This window comes from Neolamprologus multifasciatus, chromosome 16 (genome assembly GCF_963576455.1).
Source record: "Neolamprologus multifasciatus chromosome 16, fNeoMul1.2, whole genome shotgun sequence".
Taxonomy (NCBI): Eukaryota; Metazoa; Chordata; class Actinopteri; order Cichliformes; family Cichlidae; genus Neolamprologus; species Neolamprologus multifasciatus.
In genome coordinates this window covers 10,963,065-10,980,121 of record NC_140454.1, presented here as the reverse complement: position 1 = coordinate 10,980,121, position 17,057 = coordinate 10,963,065, and the positions used below count along the sequence as shown (strand labels likewise).

The following is a 17,057-nucleotide window of genomic DNA, read 5'->3' as shown; positions in this document are numbered from 1 at the left end:
GGGTTGTTTTCAAAGACAGGAAACTCAACGTGTCTCCTCCAAACCACTGCTGCCATGAGGAGGGGGCCACACACACACACACACCATATGTCCACCAACTTCCAGGCTGCGACACTCACAACAAAGAAAAGCTGCCAAGATACACACACCCCCTTCCACTGCTTGCATACACATATCTTATTTTAATATCCCTGTTCACTCATCCCTATACATATTAGAGGGATTAGAGGTTTGAGGCTACATCACATCGTCCAAACCAGATCATACAGTCGGCGGGCAAATCACAGGACACTGCATATGAGAGAAGACAGATTGAGGTGGAGACGGAGGAAAGAGCGAGATAGAGGCAGAGAGAGAGCGAGAGAGGAGTGCTGGTCGGTGGGAGCTGCTCTGTGTTGACAGTTATATTTCCCTGTTGGGGGAAATCCACTTACTTGAATTGGCACGGTGCTCCAGTGTGTAATTCACTCCACGAGAGCCTGGAGGACTGGGAGCAGAGTGATTAATGAGGAGGAAATAGAAATATAGGAATTGACTGATTAAAACAACGGGTGGGATGGATCGGGGTGCAGGGGGAGCTAATGCTGCATGCACCCTAAAGTGTTTGTATGGATGTGTGTGTGTGCCGGAAAAGGAGACAAGCATGCCTCCGTGTGTCTGTGTGTGTTATTGTGTGGTATTCATGCAGTAAAACACACGCCATGCTGAGCATTATTAGTGCTGGGACGCTGCCTAATGCCACAGTCCGTCATTTCTTCAGAGGGCTTTAATTAATTGCTGGTCGACAGGTGGCCCAAAACCAAAAGCCTTTTAGGAAAAAGGCGGATATTGGAGAGGACGGATTGATATTCCACTAAAGAGCTGAGAGGAAGAAATTTTGGGATTGGATTCTTACCTTAAGCAGATAATGAAGAAAGAGGAAGAAGCACACGAATAACCAAGACCTGGATGACAGTGTTACAGGGGCGTCAGACAAAAAGCTTGAAAGGAAACAAAATAAAAGAGAACTACAGGATTTTAAAATAAAAGGCATCCACCAATTAGCTGTGGAGTAAGAGAGACATCAGCTGTTATCAATTCAATTCAATTCAATTCAATTCAATTTTATTTATATAGCGCCAAATCACAACAAATGTCGCCTCAAGGCGCTTCATAGATACAGAGAAAAGCCCAACAATCATATGACCCCCTATGAGCAAGCACTTTGGCGACAGTGGGAAGGAAAAACTCCCTTTTAACAGGAAGAAACCTCCGGCAGAACCAGGCTCAGGGAGGGGCGGCCATCTGCTGCGACCGGTTGGGGTGAGAGAAGGAAGACAGGATAAAAGACATGCTGTGGAAGAGAGACAGAGATTAATAACAGATACGATTCAACACAGAGAGGTCTGTTAACACATAGTGAGTGAGAAAGGTGACTGGAAAGGAAAAACTCAATGCATCATGGGAATCCCCCGGCAGCCTACATCTATTGCAGCATAACTAAGGGAGGATTCAGGGTCACCTGGTCCAGCCCTAACTATATGCTTTAGCAAAAAGGAAAGTTTTAAGCCTAATCTTAAAAGTAGAGATAGTGTCTGTCTCCCGAATCCAAACTGGAAGCTGGTTCCACAGAAGAGGGGCCTGAAAACTGAAGGCTCTCCCTCCCATTCTACTTTTAAATACTCTAGGAACAACAAGTAGGCCTGCAGAGCGAGAGCGAAGTGCTCTAATAGGGTGATATGGTACTACAAGGTCATTAAGATAAGATGGGGCCTGATTATTTAAGACCTTGTATGTGAGGAGCAGGATTTTGAATTCAATTCTGGATTTAACAGGAAGCCAATGAAGGGAAGCCAAAACAGGAGAAATATGCTCTCTCTTTCTAGTCCCTGTCAGTACTCTTGCTGCAGCATTTTGGATTAACTGAAGGCTTTTCAGTGAGTTTTTTGGACATCCTGATAATAATGAATTGCAGTAGTCCAGCCTGGAAGTAATAAATGCATGAACTAGTTTTTCAGCGTCACTCTGAGACAGGATATTTCTAATTTTAGAGATGTTGCGCAAATGGAAGAACGCAGTCTTACATATTTGTTTAATATGTGCGTTGAAGGACATATCCTGGTCAAAAATGACTCCAAGGTTCCTCACAGTGTTACTGGAGGCCAAGGTAATGCCATCATCATTATCGTCAGAAGCTGTAGATGTTGTCATAAGTCACTCAGACCTGTAAGGCTTATATTTTTCTGTCTTTAAGCCTTTTCTCCAAGCTATTTAAAAATGAAATCCATTTGGTTTAATGCAATCCAGTTCAGATTACAACATTTCTCATCTTAGAGCCCCTTTAACCTACTAAAATTGAAACATGGCAGTATTACAGAAGAAAACTAACAAGTTCTCCTTCAGCAGATCTTTTTTTTAGTGAGAAAAATCCAGATCTTGCCTACTGAACTTCAGCTCTTTCACATGCATGAACTGCTGCTCAGTGAAGTAGGTGTGAGTGTTGAATTGTTGGTTTTAGACAACAGACAACCCCAGCTCAGTTCTGAAGAGAATGTGACAGATGAAAACCATGCAGATGCTGTTAGTCTGTCACTGTCTCTCTCTATATATATTTGTATATATATGATGTGATAAAAACTTTAAACTTGCACATGTATTGCAGCGATGTGGTTCAAAGCATTGCTGCTGATGGCATTAAAACCAAGTCAAGAATTTTGCTTTCATGAATGCATGCATGCGCGTCTGTGTATGCGTGTGTGGTATTAATGAGGGACAAGAACTTCTTCACTTGATGAGCGCAGAGAGAAAGTTCTCATAAGACAAGATAAGATTCCACACTGTTAGTGAAGGGCATGATAAGTGTACAGGAAATAGATGTGATGGCCTTTGGAATGTGTGTGTGTGTGTGTGTGTGTGTGTGTGTGTGTGTGTGTGTGTGTGTGTGTGTGTGTGTGTGTGTGTGTGTGTGTGTGTGGTAGAATTTTCCAGAGAATCTGGTTTGAGTTTTTCACCTGGTTTAAATTTGCATACTCGAGAAAAACTTATTATGTAAATTCAAGAAGCTGTGACCCTACACCTCTCTTTTATCATATATTAATCATTTTTTGCCACAAGTCTTCCACTTTTTCTGGTTGCGACACTGTTGTCACATTTTTATTTTTATGTTATTAATAAACTAAGATAAGCAGCTGCTGCTTTCACCCTTAGGTCTTTTGTATATTGGTTTTGCATACGTGCTATGGGAACCATTATTATGACTACTTATCTAATAGTCCGTTAGATGAAATGCCTGTGAACGTGCAGCGTGCAGGGAACAACACTGTTAGAGTCTATGTAAGATTGCATATCATTTTCCATTCCTAGCTGGTTGCCGCATATTGAGAGTTTCAGGTGTTGCAATACTCAACAGTGTGAAAGAAAAAGGATGAATTGATTACAAGCTTAACCCGCAGTGAATATAATCCACATGTTTTCTATCTATGAGGGATGAAATGCCATGTGATCGCAGACAATTAAAGCCAGGCATTAAAAAATCTTCCTGTTGCTTTTCTCCTTCTTCTTTTTATTGTCCTCCACAACAGGTCTGATGATTCCAGTCTTCTGTGTGGTGGAGCAGTCAGATGGAGGGATCCAGACAGACGGATGCGAGGGACGAGAGGAGCACGCAGAGTTTGTCCTGGTCAGGAAGGATATACTCTTCTCTCAGCTGGTGGAGACAGCTCTGCTGGCCCTCGGGTACTCCCACAGCTCTGCAGCACAAGCACACGGTCAGTCAAAGACATGCTGTTACATCTGTAATGCGCCTATTCTCTCCATGTTTTAAAAGACACATGTTCTTACACTGAGACAAATTCTTGAAAGTGAACGGTGTAATTGTATAAGACACTTGTCAGAATACTATCTACATGCTACACTGTATAAATGTGACTGTGCTAACGCTAACAGGTCTGCTGTCCTCTCAAAGACCAAAACCCCCAAACTAAAGTATAACTACGCAGCAAATGATTATTTGTTTGTCAGCCAAGACGCAGACATCAACCATCAAAGTTTGAGAGCATGAATGGGCAGAGTATGAGTTTGGTAAGCCTCAGGCTGCAGTAGGTTCATACATAAAATACACCCGTTCATGTGTGTAAAACTAGATTATATATTACAAATATGCTGCAAACAGCTATCTCAAAGGCAAACCTACATCTGTTTCCAGTCTTTATGCGAGGCTAACTAGCAGCTAGGTAGCTGCTAACTAACTAGCAGCTAGTTAGCCTTTCATGTAGCCTGAGATTAATACTTGTAAATGAGTATTCCTCCTTAACTAAGGGTTAGTAACTAAATAAGAGTGATGATTATCAGTCATTTTTAGTCTATTTGAAAAGCTACAACAAGCAGCCTATTAGCTTAGCTTAACATAAAGACTGGAAAGCTCAAAGGTAGCCTAAAATGAGTGTAACTTAGATTATTAATAGTGTTATAACAGTTGAACCAAAAAACCCTCCTTTATCAAATTCAAAATCAAACTTCAGACATTAAGTCAACATCAAAAGGAACTCAAACTCAACAACAACGATGCTGCTAAACAAAGTAAAACACTAGGTAAATACAGAAAGACTAATCCTGTTGCTATACTATTACTTAGATTTTTAACATGCTATGTCATGCTGACTCTTGTTGATAGCATTACAAAAGTTTCACTGAAGCTCACAGTGTAAACTATAATACTGAGTCAGAATTAAATGTCCTGCAGCTCAAAGGTCAAGACGAGAATGAAAGAAGACTCTCCCTCTAATCAGTGGTCTGAGAACAAAAGTGGATGTGAGGTTGCCTATTTGGAGCAGACACTGAACTATTACAGTGGTAATAAGCTAAAGAATGCTTCAAAAACACAACTGAAGCACAGACAGAGCCTGTAAAACTCATTAAAGACACAACAAAGAGCTGGACAGGAATGTCTCCTTGAGACAAAAATATATTGTCTATGTGTGTTTGTGTGTGTGTGTGTGTGTGCGCGCGCGTGTGTGTGCGTACAGTATGTGTGAGAATGAAGAAAGAAAAGAAAAAACTCTATAATTTATTGTTGCACACATGGTAGTCATCTGAAACAGGACAGTGTCATTTACTGCTGTCTTTTCTCAAGTATGCAGAATATTCCATCTGCGGGAGTTGCCTCACATCACTATAAAATGGTAACAACAGAGTGACAGCGAGCAACACAGCTATTGCAATACTTTGAAAATGGTGGGAGATCCCCATCTGTTTGAAATCTCGATTGTTTGTGTGTGTATGCATCTGCCATATAAGGTCCTGGTATTCAGGACAAAAAGACATCTTGTTTTGCATATCGTCCTAAATATGATACATCATAGTATCCTGGTGACCGCATATGCTACTGTTTGTGCAGTAGCATATGCAGCAATGCATGCAATATTAATAATATAGTATAATAAGTTTTTTTTCTTTTAAGCTGACCTTCCTGTAGGAGTTGAATTTAAATGACCTGATTTGCTCAACTGTACATGTTGGGAAATCACTGTCCTATAATATGTCTACTATAGATTTCTGTGATTTAACTGACTGTGCCTGCTAAGATAGCTCACAGCACCAAAAAATCAGATAAGGATAAGTCTATACAGGAAGTACTGCTGCATATTCAGGTTAAAAAAGATGACATTAAATAAAGAAAACTAAAAAACGGCTTATGCGAGTTGTGGAAATCTGGATCTAATGTTTACAGTGTTGCAAGTAGCCATCTCTAAGCTGGTTTATTGCTAGCTGATGCTCCAGGCTGTGGTTGCTCAGGTACAGCTGTGGTCTAAAGCTTACATACGCTCATCACAGTAATTTGGGGATTTTAATGATTTCTTTGAATGGTTCTTTTTCTATGGTCTTTAATGACTTGGGTGCACAAGTTAGAATTTATTTGGGGTTTTCTTTAAAAGTATGCATATAGGCTCAAATAAACTCACTCACTTGAATCTTTTAATAAATGGCTGAAGTGTCTTTTATTTTCACGAGGCCAAGTCCAATTAAATAGTGATTACGAGTGACTAAAACTGGTAGTTTCTCTTTGCCAACAAAAAAAAAGAGATTTGTTTGCTAGTACTCACTGGATTAATCAATACACAAAACAGTGGGAAAATCACTGGAACTTGGTATATGGACTGGTTCTCATATACTGCTTTACTGCTCCACTTGAACACTTAAAGTGCTTTATACAACATATCTCATCCACTCAGTCACACTTGCATTCATAGAAGCACTTTTTTGTGTAATTGCTTTCTATCTAACGCTCACACTCTGATGGGGAAGATGCTGAACTGCTGATTTGCACAAGTTGGAGCAATTTCTAAACAATGCCGATTCCATGATGATCACTTCAAACAGCTGCATGCACGTACATGTCATTTGGATGTGCTGCCACTTTGCCAAGGTCTTGAAAAAGACCCAAACTGTAAAACAAAAAGTAACTGGCAACCCAGAAAACCCCCAAGGCACAAGATGCAATGAACTCTACACTGCTGGAACACCAGCATCACCAGGATCACTGTCCACAGTGAAGCATGTTTTGCATCATCATGCAAAGTTGCCGACTAACAACTACTAAAACTGTTGCCTTCTACAGGGAAAAACTAAATGTCTTCTGGAGAAAGGCTTTATGGCCAAAGAAAACAAAGATTGAGCTACTTGGCTACAATGACAAGAATTATTATGGAGAGGTAAAGTTGAAGCTTTTAAACCTAATAACACTATGCCAGCTGTCAAGCATGGTGGCGGTGGCGTCATACTCTCTGTGCTTTGTTGATGTGCTTTATTCCTTCTTTGTGCTATGTATAAGTACATGACACAAAGTAGATGGAATATTGAAGGTGAAGAAGGAATGCCTCCAAATTCTTCAACTTAACAGGTAGAAAGTTGAAACTTTGACTGGAATTATGCTAGAAGATTGTTAATAGCTGTCAAGAGAGGTGGAATTTGAAAAGGAAAGATTAGTGTGAGCCTGTATGCAAACCCAAAATAAATTTGTGCACCCAATCCTTGATTTTTCAAGTCACTATAGATGAATACTTTTTTAAGTGTGAGTGAACTTCTGACCACGGCTGTGACCCTCTAATGTCATATGTCAGTCAACAGTAACCTTTGCTCTCATTGGAAGTTGGTTCAATTGCTCACCTCAAAGTCAGATGAAGTCACTGACTGTCACTGACATCTCTGTGTTAAAGCCTGCTAAGGTGTTTCCATCAGCTCAATTAGTTATAATTGCAACAGCTTTCTTTGGTGAGAAAAAATAACAATGGAAAAATGGAACATCTTAATCCCGCTGTGTATTATTAGTGGTACTGTCTATGCCAAAGCATAAAATGAAATCATATAGAAAGGCCCAGGTGATTTGAGAGTGTAGAAAATATTTCATTTCCTTTATAAGATAATAGTGAGGTGATCTTAAACCAATTGGCCAATCTGCTTCACTGATATTAGTCTGTTTGTATTCAAAGTGTAAAGAAGAACATTTATAAACTGATTGTTGTGAGCTGCTTATGCTGCTCGTCTTTTGTTCTTCTGGTTGGAAAGATTCAGAGCTACAACTGAAGCCTTGTTAAATTAGTTAGAAAAATAAGCTTTACTCACATGCACATCATCCAACACTGATGCACTGAAATAGCACGCTAACTGTTTGCTGTGGTCTGCAGATGAATGCCATTAGTAGCATCAGGGGAGTAGTATCAGGGGAGGTCTCTCTCTGTCTGTCTCATCAGTGTGCATGAAAAACAGTGAGACCACATTGGTCTCCTGTCCACATCAATGAACAAACAACAATTAAAAAAAAAAAACTAGACTGAATGGGACATCCCAACTCCACACAAACAAAACTCCTGCAGCTGACTTGAGCAACGTTCACGTGTTACTTGTAAACTCTCTTTAACCCCTGCAAGGATCCACTGGCATAGAATTGCCACACTTGGCATGGAATACCATGTAGTCATGCAGTATCACAGACACAACACACTCTCTCTGTTAGACACACACACACTTCTCCTCAGCTTCTCTCAAATGAATACTTTTTGTTTTTTAAAACAAGCGTTTATGTTAAATGAATAATTTCTGGCTTAAATTATACATTTTTTCCCCTGCGGTCCACAACCAAAATTACACAGAGTCCCAGCTATTTTCTCCCTGTTTGAATTGTGTCCTGCATTCTTGCGTCCCGGCGTTGTATTTAAAGTCCCCGGCAAGGACCACGGCCTTTCTTTAATTAGCTTAGCCCAGTAATTAACTAGGAGATATTGTTTATTTCAATTATAAGGGTTTGAAGGCTTTTATAGATTGGATGGGAGCAGACCTGTATTTTAAGGATTTAGTGAGCAAACAGTTAACAGTGGTCAGTGAGAGAGAGCGAGAGAGAGAGCATTGTTGCTGTGCCACGTCTAACAGGCCAAAAAGGGTCAGTGCTGCAGAGCTGCAGTTTACTGGACATATGACTTTAAACTGGCTGTGAATTGCTTCTGACAGCATGTCGTTACATTTTGGACACCACTTTGTTATAACACATTCTTATCAGTTAAAAGCTAAGCTTTACTGCTTAATAAATTACTTATTAGTGCTTTGTAAATCTGTGAAAAGCAGTTATTAAGGACACCTTTTGGTTTGTTGGTTTGCCGGGTCTATTTTCGACCCTTTCATTAGAAATGATCATATGTGCAAATTATTTTTAGCAGCCCTTGCAAAAAATGTTTGATTTACCGAAATGAGAAAATTTTGCTTTTTGCAGCTGGCGAGTCACAGATAGGATCATAATAAAATTAGCGTATTAGTCAAACTTCACAAGTACAATATGTATCTTTAAAGAAACTTTTCAAAGGTTTTACTGCAACTGTGAGTTGAGGTTAAGAAAAGATCCTGTTGAGTTTAAACACACAGAGAGCCCACAGTGACCTGAGACACAACGTGTTTATTTACATAAAACCAAAATCATCGTCTTTTTTTAACTGAAACCAAACCGAGTCTTTCCATTCGAGAGCTCCATCCCAAACACCAACTAGCTTTAAAGTAATGTCTGTGAACATCACTCTAAAACTGGACTCACTGCTTAATAAAGGCAGATGATCAAAATCAGTTTTGTTAATATTTATCAGGTTAGCAGTGAAACACTGGAGGTAGTGTTAGGGTCATGGTTGTATTTTAGCCACACAGTCCATAACCAGTTTGCCCAAATATTCCACATAAATGGAAATTTATGTATCCAACACCATCTCGACCTTTAACTAGGTCACAGGCAACCTATAGGATTGTAAGAGGAACATAGAGATAGAAGTCAGTGTATTACCTACAGACGACTGAGTGTATTCTGTGTTTGAACAGTTGCAACTTGCAGTCAGGATTGTCTTTACAACAAAACCTGAAGCCTTTATATCACTGGCTTGTTGACAGAAATAATAATTATACCTCATAGAATATGTGAGTTGTTGGTCTCTTTAGATATCTTTCAATTTGAATGCCAAGACTTTGGAGAACGATAAAGAGCCTGGTGCCTTATAAGAGTGCATGATTGTATATACTCAATCAGTGGCACTGGCAATAACCCAAATCCTAGTTGTGAACTAAAACCCCAAATTTTTTGGACTTTAGCTTAACTTAGCTTAACTTTAACTTTTGAGAGTGACTACTTTGTGGTTCCCAATTTTCAATACTTGGGGGAATGAAAAGGAAAAAAAATACATCCTCTGATTTCAAAGGGTTAGGATTAGGGTCATCACTGGTGAGAACTTACAGCTCAGAGAGTTCTGTATCCAGTGAGTTGCATCATAAGACCAACTGGTGCCGTTACTGAAGCTTTTGCTCCTGCTGGGCCGTTAGAGTAGACAGAAGACGTGTTTCACTCCCTGAAATGACAGCCTGATGGATTTTTATTTAGAGGAGTACCTCAGAGCTCCATGGTAGATGATAGACATCAGAGTCTGACGTGTGCGGTTTCAGTCAGTGTGTTTCCAGGGGCAGAACCTGGAACCATTTTCAAGGTCTCAGATGTGTGTGCCGGTTTCGGCCTCTCTAAAATGCCGAATTGGATTAACATGTGTATATTTGAGTGTGCACGCGCATAGTGGCATCCAGTGGCGTGCAGGGCTGTACGGGTGTCGACACGAGGAGTCAGAGACATTAAGTGTGTGTTTGGATTTGCATTTGTGTGGATGGGCACCCTTAGGCATGAGCCAAGCCACCAGCCGGCCACATAAAAGCATGTCTCTGGGAGGCGGAATTTTAATGTGGAAATGGGAACAATGATTTCTACTTTTAAACGTAGACGAGAAGCAGAGCCCATTGAACAGCAGACCAAAAAAAAAGAAAAGATGAATCAATTATTAATGTATTTACCGTCACACTGAGCGTGAGTGTGTGAGTGCGTGCGTGTTTGTATGTGAACTGCTGCATGCATGCGTCCACGTCTCTGCATGTTGTCATGTGTCCTGTGTGAGTTTGTGTTTGTCTGCTTATTCACCCGTTTGCTTCCATCCAACTTGGCATCAGTGGAATTGTTGGCTTGTCAAGGCTCGCAAAATTTCAAAATCTCTGGTAGCCCTTCGGGCAGGCATTCTTCAGTTTTTGGTAGCCCAAAATAAATTTAAGTAGCCCGAATAAAAAAAGAAATTATTTTTACGTTTTGTTTCCTTTACAATATTATACATTAAAGTATAATATTGTAACGGAAACAAAAATTAATCAAAAAAATCGTTAAAATACAAATCACAACAACTGTATAAAAATTAAAACCATCAACTCAAATACTTGGTTCTAATTGAACAGAAATTTCTATGAACTTGTAAGAACTGTGTAGAACATGAATCAGTCTGTGTCAGATCCTGAATCTGAAATTTTCACTGAAGTCACGGGTAAGAAGTAAGTGGAACCAAGATCTAGGCCATTTGCTTTTTGAAGTTTGCAAAGACTGCTAAATTCTGCCAATGGTAGTTCACTCTTTGCAATATAGCACGCTGTTCTAAACAGCTTTTTCAGGAGTTCTTGTTGTGCTTGGTTTATTTGTAGTATGTTTTTTTGCAATTGGTGTTTGTTCTGGGAAAGATACTGCAGACTGGGCAATAATGCATTTCTTGCAGTTCTCATGAGTTCTGATGGGGTCTTTCTTAAAATGACTGGTCCCAGTAACAAAGGCGCTTGTCGACTCAGAAATCAAATGAAACTCACAACACACCTGGCAGAACATCATGTTATTTAGCTCGTCATATTCCAGCCACAGAAATTATTTTGTCCATGAAACCAAAAAAGCTGCGCTTTCTTTTTGCCTCATAGTCTGATTTGTCCAACACGTTCTCACTCCCAAAGCGTAACATTTTAGGCTAGGTGACAAATCGTCAACATATTACGTTTTCGGCTACCCACCACATTCTTAAATGACGACCTCGGAAAAATGAGGAAATGTGAGAACCGTATGGACTCAATCTACACATGTTCGCTCTTTTCCTTCAAATAGCTTAGAAACACGCTATTTAACATCATTTAAGTCCTGTTTAAGGTGAGGAAAAAGGTTATGGTTAGGGCTAGGGATAAGGTTAGGTTTAGGGCTGGAATACAGGGCTGGAACGTTGATTACCGCGGGGGCGTCATTGCACTGGATTTCAGCCATAACCCGCCGCGTACCATAAGAACGCCGAAAGTCTCCTTTCGCGTTCCTAAGGAACGCCGCGGGACGTGACAAAACGTCGCCATGTTACACCTCGGGAGTGAGAACAGGCTCGATTTGTCATATCTTTTCCGTTTTGTGATCGGCTTTTCTTTGGCTGCCCCTTCTTCACCCTGACCTGTCTTATTTGGCTCTGCAGAACTAAAATACCAGCGTAAATCCTGCTGCTTTCACACACGTACTTACATAATGATCAGCGATTCTTTGCGCACTCAACCTTTGACATGTTTAAGCTTGCTGCGAGAGATTTCACTTGTCGCGTTTGAATAGTAAGCTAATGAGTGATAAGACGATGTCAGAGGAATTGGTGCGCAATTAATCGTCATTCACCAATCAGTGCTGCCGCTCTCTATACACCGTTCGCGCGATCGCAAAATGAAAATGAAAGCAAAAAGCAAGCGCAAATTCAAACGCGATTTCAATATGTCACATATTGACAGTGGCTCATCGATGCCAATGACATAATTACTCAGCTACATTGGCGAAAGAATGCAAAAGCACTGACATATATTTTCCTATGATAGCCCGACGGGCAGGGCTGAGTTAGATTTTGGTAGCCCGACTGGAAAAATCGCTAGCCCCGGGACGTCGGGCTAGCGATTTTGCGAGCCCTGCTTGTTCTCAGATGTGCTGATGCTACATGCAGAAAATTAGTAGCCGGGGGGTGAGGCTGTTCTCTGCTGCTGTTGTTGTTTGGGTTTTAGAAAAGAACATGTCACATATTATATAGTGCTTTGTTATTTCCGGTTTGATTTCCTCCCTTGGCTCGTTTTCCCTCTTCTTTACTGCATGCCACACCCTCATTAGTCTCACCCGTTTTCTTCCACACCTGTTCCCTACCTGTGTCCAGTGAGTTGATCGCATACCTCTCTGTATAAACTCTGCAGTTTCTTTCCCCTGACAGATCACCTTGTCTGTTTAATTGGGTCTTCGAGCAATCCTTGTATTCCTGATGCATTTCCTGATATTTTTCCCAGACGTCCTTTACTATCATCACCAAGTGCTGCTCATGGGAATGGCTGATTGTTGGAACTTTCTCTAATATCATAGGGCCTCCTCTTACAATATAAGGCCCCTTAAGATGACTGTTGTTGTAATTAGCACTATATTGATAAGACTATTTTGAACGAGGGAAGCTTTCAGATAAGATAGTCATTGATTGGCTTGTTAGGAATATTAGCTTGGATGCCATAATTGAAGAAATCCAAAGATATGGATGCCTGGCATTTCTGATACATTTGATTAAAAATAGGTTTATTGTACGTGAAATAACTCGGGGGAAAAAGCATTTTAGAAATACAATTAAAGCTTTCATATAGAAAAAGAAGCTTTTTCATGTGCTGCAGATTCACTTTAGCTCACTGTGCTCCTAAAATCTAACTATTTAGTTCTGTTTGAGTCCTTAAATGTCTCCATGCTGGTCTTTAGCTCCTCTAGGGTTCTTTTCCTCCCTTAAGGGGGTTCAGACTTTTTTGTGCATAGGGTTTTAATGATGCTCTCTCTGTATGACCAAATAATTAACAACACAGCTCTGCCTGAGTGGAATCAAAGATATAACTGAGCTGTAATCACAGCTAAAGGAGAGAGGGAGATCAGAGAGGACAACTCAGAGAAAGGCGGGAGGAAAGGACAGAGGGAGATATGGAGGAGAGGTGGGAGGGAATAAGGGGATGAAAAAAGAGAGTGAGAGAGAGAGAGCGAGGGAGCTTCTCAGGACCCGTCTGGATCTCATTTAGAGGATAGTAATGCGATTAGCTTTGTTTAGTTTTCACAGCTCCAGCCAGTCCGCATGAAAAACCCATGTGAGTGAGTGTGGTACTGTGTGTGTCTGTTCGTATGTTCTGGTAAAGGTGAAATGCTCGTGTGTGTCTGTGCGTATTACGCTAATATTCTTCTTAAAGAGATTCAACTAGATTCCTTAAATCAAGAGATCAACAGTATCATGGCAGTGCAGACCCGCAGAAACACGAGTGCCTCAGAATTCAAAAAGAAAAAGCATGTTTCTGTTTGGGCTGACAAAGACCCCAGAATGTTTCAAACATCAGCCGAAATCCAATTTAGCCCAGTCCGGCAGCAGAATTTCTCACAGATCTATTTGCAGAGGGGTTTATGATGTTGTGTCTCTTGACTCTGTATCCATGTAACCAGGACACTGAGAGATGGTGATGTGTAGATTTGAAAAAATAATTGCAATTTTTGAGCAACAGAAATAAAATCAACATGTAGGGATAAATATTGCAGGGCCTGAATGATCTAACCTGGCTGTTTAGATCAACAGCCAGGAAGTCTAAAAGAAAATTGTCATTTTGTAAATGATGGTCTCCATTAAGTTGTACAGGAAGATCAATCGGGCTATACTTTAGGGCATTTGATTTCTCAGTCAGAGCCACTTGGCAAGGCAGGACTTTCTTAACTAGTGGGTGTCTCCAGAGCATTTTAAATGTACATTATCCCAGTGCTTCAAAGTGTCTGTTAACATTCCCATCCACCTAACATTCTCAGAATAAAACAAGGGCAATAAACAGTAAATTGAACAGTAGGTGAAGGTGGTGTGTTCAATTCAATTTATTTGCACAGCACCAAATCACAAGAACAGTCACCTCAAGGTGCTTTATATTGTAAGGTAGACCCTACAATAATACATACAGAGAAAAACCCAACAATCATATGACCCCTTATGAGCAAGCACTTTGGTGACAGTGGGAAGGGAAAACTCCCATTTAACAGGAAGAAACCTCAGTCAGAACCAGGTTCAGGGAGGGGCGGGGCCATCTGCTCTGATTGGTTGGGGAGAGAGAAGGAAGACAGGATAAAGACATGCTGTGGATGAGAAACAGTCTTTTCAATCTGACTGCAACTGCTGTCTTTAAAGAAAAACACAGTCAATAGAGTGATGGCCATCCAACACACAGGAGGCCACTCTTTATTTAAACACAACTTCTCATGGTTAATAACAATCAAAGCCAAGCCATCTAAAATGTACAACACTTTTCTAAGCTACAGTTAGGGTGCAGCACTGTAGAGATGAAACACTTTACTAGTCACAGTGAGTGCTTGGGTGAAAATCTCTTTTGCTGCTTTCCATCATAGTCTGCTGAGTTTTGTACTTCCTCTGTTGTGTGATGTCAAAAGGTTGTTTAACAATGATTGAAAATTGACAGAAGTATGTGCTCTCTCTTTTCAGGCATCATAAAGGTGGGAAAGTGGAATCCTCTTCCCATTCACTTTTTGACTGACGCTCCAGAAGCAACAGTTGCTGACATGTTGATGGAGGTTTACCACATGGTCACATTACGCATTCAACTACAAAGGTCAGACTGTGTTTTGAAAGACAGATGTGAGAGGATGTTTTTTTTCTCATTCATTAGACTTTAGAACAAACTGTGTGCAGCACTGTAGCAGAGACTTGTAAGTCTGTACTTTATGGGTACAGTGTGTGTGTGTGTGTGTGTGTGTGTGTGTGTGTGTGTGTGTGTGTGTGTGTGTGTGTGTGTTAGATCAGATACTTGGTCCACTGGGCTGCTGATGTCATTGCAGCTGATTGCAGTTCAGGAATTTACCATATATATCAAATTTGAAAGCAACAATATTGAAACACTAAAGTTCTATTTAAACAACCCGGTAAGGAATTATCTATTATCTGTCTCCGTCAGGGAAAGCCCGCGTGCCAGGAACTGTCGGTTCCTGAGAAATGGTGAAGCAGAATCTTGATGGGTAGATAAAACCAGATAAACTCCAGATGAGAGGGTTATTATTGTTATTGTCTTGGCGCATACCAGCCAGGTTTGTTTACATGTTTATTCATGTATCCATGGCAAAGGCAGACGTGCTTCGTGCTCCGAGTTGAAATTATTTATTTGAGGTTAAAATTAAATAAAACCAGAAAGATTAAAAGGAGATAGACCCTAGATGGGAAGTAGTGGTTTGTGGTTGATGTTAATACATGATGCTTGGATTATGGTTGGGGTTATGTGTTCATTCCGGTTTACATTTCTTTTCTTGCTTAGAGTTACATGAGCAAATATGAATCTAATGATGGCTTAGTTTAACATTAAACTACTTTTTAAACTTAAATAAACCTTGTAGGATTTAAACCAACCAGTCGTTGCTGATAAGTGATCTAACCCCTGACCTTATGTGTCAAAATAGGTGACTGTGACAGAAGAAAATATGCCTACTGATACAAGTGCAAAACTACTTTTGTCTCCCTCTATAACCTACAGATAGATGTGGAGGTAGGTTAGCGGTTGTGCTCCTGTCCAAAAATGAGCCTAACAAACTGATGTGTGGTTTTGGTTTGTTTAGTTTTTCAAAGCTGGAGGATCTGCCCTGCGAACAGTGGAACCATGCAACTGTCAGGAATGCTCTCAAAGAGCTTCTAAAGGAAATGAACCAAAGTACTCTGGCCAAAGAGTGTCCTCTATCACAGGTATGACTCACCAGAATGTAGCATCTCTACTGCGTCTTCATATCAAGGAGTTAATCTGCATGCAAAAAGTGCTCTAAGTACAATGATCCTCTACAAGAGATATCTTTACACATGTATTTTAGTGACAAGCTCTTCACACACCCTGGCTACAGACAGCCCTCACGAGATCCATTTGGGCACATTTAGAAACAGCCACGAGCTATTGTTGCAAGCTTTTAATCAAACTCCACCCCAAAAGTTTAAGTCCCCAGATGTATGTTTAGCCCTCTATCCTGGTCCTATTCTCACTCGTGTCTGAGAAGTGTTTGCATACTGTGTTTAAATGGATCTCTGGTGGGGGTGTCGATCACTGCATCAATTGCTAGCATATGTGTATGTGGCTGGAGATTCCCTCGCTGCACCGTACTGGCTCGAGTTTCCATGGGTGGCTTCCAGTCATGATTAATGTTTGTCTGTTTCTATTGTGTGTGCGCAAGAGTGCATGTTGTATGCGTTTATGTGTGCACGCCATGTGGTTGTTGCGTGAGTCTAAGCATTTCATATTATGCTGGTTATTAATTATCTCTCCCCTCTTGTTCCCTCTCAGAGCATGATTTCCTCCATAGTGAACAGTTCCTACTATGCCAACGTATCCACTGCCAAATGTCAAGAATTCGGTCGTTGGTACAAGAAGTATAAAAAAATCAAAGGTGAGGCTAATAGAGTTTGAGCCATAGTTCTTAAATCATCTGGTAGTTGGACCGGTGGCCAAGGAGTTGTAAAATGATTTCTGGAGTAAAATAATAAAAACATACAAATCTGTCTACTTTTCTGGTGAAATGATAACACAGTTTTACTTCTTCTGCAATATACTTTGAAATAAGTCACACAAGATTATCTGAGAGTGCAAACTCTTGAGCGAGAGCTGCAATGAAGAGCATTAAATGAGTGCTCCACTGATGCAGCACTGCACTCCTATAACAT

General features: G+C 40.5%; 1 protein-coding gene across 4 annotated transcripts in view; it reads left to right on the top strand.

Annotated features, from left to right (window-relative positions):
- satb2 (SATB homeobox 2) overlaps positions 1–17,057 on the top strand; it is a 57,945-nt gene that overhangs the window by 14,476 nt on the left and 26,412 nt on the right. For all 4 annotated transcript variants that reach the window (XM_085135796.1, XM_085135795.1, XM_085135792.1 and 1 more), the window contains exons 3-6: positions 3,561–3,746; positions 14,850–14,976; positions 15,971–16,094; positions 16,681–16,783. In XM_085135796.1, the coding sequence (XP_084991922.1) occupies positions 3,561–3,746; positions 14,850–14,976; positions 15,971–16,094; positions 16,681–16,783 (540 nt within the window). The remainder of the gene's footprint in view (positions 1–3,560; positions 3,747–14,849; positions 14,977–15,970; positions 16,095–16,680; positions 16,784–17,057) is intronic.